Raw genomic sequence first — 4,230 nt, forward strand, 5'->3', positions numbered from 1 at the left:
AAATTCTGTCGTAGTTGATCCATTCCATAACAAATTCATTGTACATGACGAGACACAACACATGATCAGAGAAATAATATTCTCAGGCAAACCAACATCCACAAGCGTGTCTTTCAGAAACTCCCAAGAAATCTTGTCATAAGCCTTTTCTAAATCAACTTTGACAATCATCCAACCCTTACCTCCTCTCTTTTTATTCATGGAATGGATGATTTCCTGAGCCACAATGATATTATCCGCTCCTTGTCTACCCTTAATAAAACCACATTGATTAGGCATAACCAAGTGAGCCATATGAAATTTCAGCCTATTAGCCACAATCTTAGTTACAGTCTTGTAAATAACATTACAAAGGCTAATAGGTCTGAAATCTTTAAGTAATTCAGGCACATCAATCTTAGGAATCAGACAAATCAAAGTTTGGTTAACCTCTTTGATATTATCCGGATGAAGGAACACACCTTTCACAAAAGAGATAACTGACTCACCCACCTTATCCCACTGAGATTGAAAGAAAAGAGCATTAAGCCCATCCTTCCCAGGCGACTTGTATGGACCAAAAGAGAAGACTACATCTCTGATCTCCTTACTGTTTGGCATAATACTCATCGTGTCTAAAGCATGCGCTTCAATAACTGGAAAAAAGCCACGAACTGGAAAAGCCGGTTTAGGTAATGGATCTTTTGTGTACAGATTTTCAAAGAAAGAAACAGCCATTTCCATTAAAACCTGTTGATCACCAATCCAAACTCCCTCCGAGTTTTTCAACGTATCTATGCGATTCCTCCTACGTCTGGCAACCGTCACAGAATGAAAGAAACGCGAGTTCCTATCTCCAAGAGCAAACCAATTCAATTTCGATCTTTGAAACCAAGTAATTTCCTCTTGAAGATAAATCTTGTCTAGTTCCCTCCATAGATCCTTTTGCAACATCTCAAGGCTATGACTGTACTGATAACTAAGACATCTATCAATACCTCTAATCCTTGCATGCAAATCATTCTTTCTTTTCAGAGCAATCCTATAAACATTTCTATGCCATTCCGAAGCATTAATCTGAAATGTCTCCATAGCATGCATCCAGTTTACATTGTTTGACCAACATCCATTAACCACCTCATGAAAAGTGCTCTCTGTTAACCAGGACGCTAGAAAACGGAAAGGACGCTCCCCTCTCGGATAAATAGCAGGTTGACCTTCCCATAATAACACTGGTCGATGATCTGAGCCAAAGAAAGGCAAGTTGAAAGCCACACGGTTAGGGAAAACCAAGTTCCAATTATCATTAGCGCAAACCCTATCAAGACGTTCCTGAAGATTTCTTCTTTGCCAAGTGAAAATAGGACCTTGATTGCCAATGTCAGACAAGCTACATTCATCTAAACAATCACGAAATTCCCTCATGCTATTCCAGTTATGCCCATTACCACCTAGCTTCTCATACTCATACAAATAAGTGTTAAAATCACCTGCTATCCCCCAAGCTGCATTCCTCATGGACTGATCAAACAGTGAAGACAGAATTTCCCACAGCTGAATACGTTCCTGTCTTCGCGGACTTGCATAAATAAAAGTCATGAACTCCTCTCTATTTTCTTTTACCCAACAAATTTTAGTATGGACAAGTTGGTGATGAGAAAAAAGAACATCCACTGAAACTTCATCAGTGTTCCAAAGCACCCAAATACCGCCAGAAAAACCAACAGCATCACGATGAAAGTGACCAGAAAAACCAAGACGCCGAATAGCTCTATCCGCCATAACACCACTCAATCTGGTTTCTAACAAAGCCATAACTTTAATACTGTATCTATGAGAAAGATCCCGAATTAGAGGCGGAAAACTCCTTTTCCCAGCCCCTCTACAATTCCAGGTCAAAATATTCATAAAAACAATCTTAAATTTATCCGAACAGAAACCGGCCCTAAGAAAGAGCATTGGTATAGACCGAAGTCGCACCCAAAACGTCCAAATTATCCAAAGGGATAGAATCCTTGTGAGTTTGATAAAAATTCCTCATTAACGTAAGAGCATCTGGTGGTCTTCCATGTTTACCTCCATTATCCAAGCCACTAGAAGAAGGAAGAGTCTCTTGCTGATCATTAACCACATGAGACGTCTTCCTCTGGAATTTAGATATAGAAGGGTGCAAGACAATTTGTCTATCTTGGAAATCCTCCGACATATTCTTCTGAGAATCAAGTTTAAAATTATTCTTTTGAGATTCTGCACCTTTTGAAGCATTTAATCTGCCTTTGCTAATATTAGCATTCTGGACCAGCTGATGAACTTTAGCAGATGATGCAGTTGCTTTCTTCTTTTGGTTCTCTTTGAATTTTACTCCTTGACTTTGGACCTCTTTTCTCGACTTGCCCGCGGATAGGTTAGCAGATGGAGAAACTGTTTCCATTTGAATATCCTTTTTCACCAACGGTTCTTCATTATGAGCAATTAATTCCCCATGATTAATTCGTGTCAGACCAGATTCAATGCTGATTGAATCAATCACTGGAGAATCAGAAATAATTAAGATATTATTATCCTTTTGAGCCAACTCAGCAATAGCTTGAAATCTTGAACCTGATTGAATGACCTGTCTGTGATTAGGATGATAATTGGAAACTGCCTTATTACGTAACGCTGCATTATTAACAACGCCAACTTGTCTCCTACCCGATGGTAATGATTCCTCCTTTGATTGTGCTATGCTCCTTGATTCCTCCTTTGATTGTGCTATGCTCCTTGATTCCTCCTTTGATTGTGCTATGCTCCTTGATCGACGGTTACGCTGCACTAGCATCCAATTCCCAAACGGTTCCTCCTTCGCCGGAACAGAATCTTTTTTCCGGCTGCTTATGCACCACCGAGTCAGAAACTTCAGGAGAATAAGCCGTAGTATCTTGTTGAAGATTACTATGGGAACACTGATCCCTTCTATGCCCATACTTTCCACAAGCAAAACAAACTAAGTGGAGACCCTCATATCCAACATGGAAGATACGATCAGCAATCCGGAATTTGGACAAAAAGCCTTTCCTAAGATCAACTTCGACACAAATTCTAGCAAACTTTGCTCTCTCTGTAATATCACCTTCACCAGAATCACGTTTCCTGATAGAGTTCCTATCAATCTTCAATGTGCGACCAAAAATACTACCTATATTCCACAAATGATGAGAGGTATAGAATTCAATAGGAAGTCCTGGAATACGAATCCAAACTGCCAGCTTTCTGATCTCATCATCATAAGGATTAAAAAATGGACGCCACCGTTGAACTACCACATAATGATCAGCTATGATCCAAGGACCATCCTCCAAAACATGAGAGTAATCATTCTTATTTGAAAATCGGAACAAAAAGTAGTCATTCTCCAGATCAATGAACTCATATGTGCCTGAGATATTCCACATTCTCAGTAAACGATTGAGTAAGAATCTAACTCCAACTTTCTTCCCCAGAAGTTTCACAATCACTGCCTGTCTCCAAGGTCTGCAACCTTCTAAATGCAAGGCTTTTGGAAAAGAGTACGTTGGGCAAAGAAGATCCTCCTTACCATCAATCGTAACAAAGACCTCATCCTCTTCTTCTTCGTCCTCTTCCTTACGTAGTTTTTCTACCCAATCTTCCTCATCGCTATCAGCAACATGGGGTCCTCCATTAAAACCAAGAAGAGAATCTTTATATGACACCAACTTCCTGTTAGATAAATCACCTGACTCTTCCTTCTTTTTTCCCCCGTTGCTAGTCACATTCACCTGGATATCCTCCTCTGCCATGTGATCATCCATAGGTTGATCTTCCATAGCAGGGCCTTTAGGTTTTTTTGTGCTTCGATGGAGAAGATCTTCCTCCTTTGAAGCTCACGGGAAAAGAAATTCTTTGTAATTTATACTCTAAATTTTAATCATTGATTTTCTTTATATATAACGATTTTGATTAATTAGACATTTAAATTATTAGATGCAAGCAAATTAATGAGCAATATTTGGTGTAACAATTCTTATTATTACATCAAATCTTGGTCATTGATTTGATTGCAGCTAGGGGTATAAATGGGTTAGGCTGATCCAGCCCAGCCTACAGCCCGGCCTACATTAAGCCTGGCTTGGCCCGACTTTTCATAAAAGTAAAGTATGCTTAGACTTTTAAGAAAGTTTTTTTAACAAATAGGCCGTAGGCCAATTTTGTCAAGCCTAGCCCAAAGTCTTGTAGGCTGCCCTATTTAAT

The 4,230-nt window shown here is 39.4% G+C and overlaps 1 protein-coding gene across 1 annotated transcript; it reads right to left on the minus strand.

Moving 5' to 3' along the window:
- Nucleotides 1-502: 502 nt before the first annotated feature.
- Nucleotides 503-3,806, minus strand: LOC133299428 (uncharacterized; the record flags this gene model as incomplete). Its single annotated transcript, XM_061498883.1, has 3 exons — nucleotides 2,788-3,806; nucleotides 2,025-2,597; nucleotides 503-1,861 (listed from the first exon to the last, which is right to left on the minus strand). Coding segments are annotated over exons 1-3 (2,951 nt in total), but the record flags the coding sequence as incomplete, so codon positions are not given.
- Between the last annotated feature and the right edge of the window lie 424 nt (nucleotides 3,807-4,230).

This window comes from Gastrolobium bilobum, unplaced genomic scaffold, assembly GCF_033153095.1.
Source record: "Gastrolobium bilobum isolate Gb01-03AN ecotype WA unplaced genomic scaffold, APGP_CSIRO_Gbil_v1 utg7477, whole genome shotgun sequence".
NCBI lineage: Eukaryota > Viridiplantae > Streptophyta > Magnoliopsida > Fabales > Fabaceae > Gastrolobium > Gastrolobium bilobum.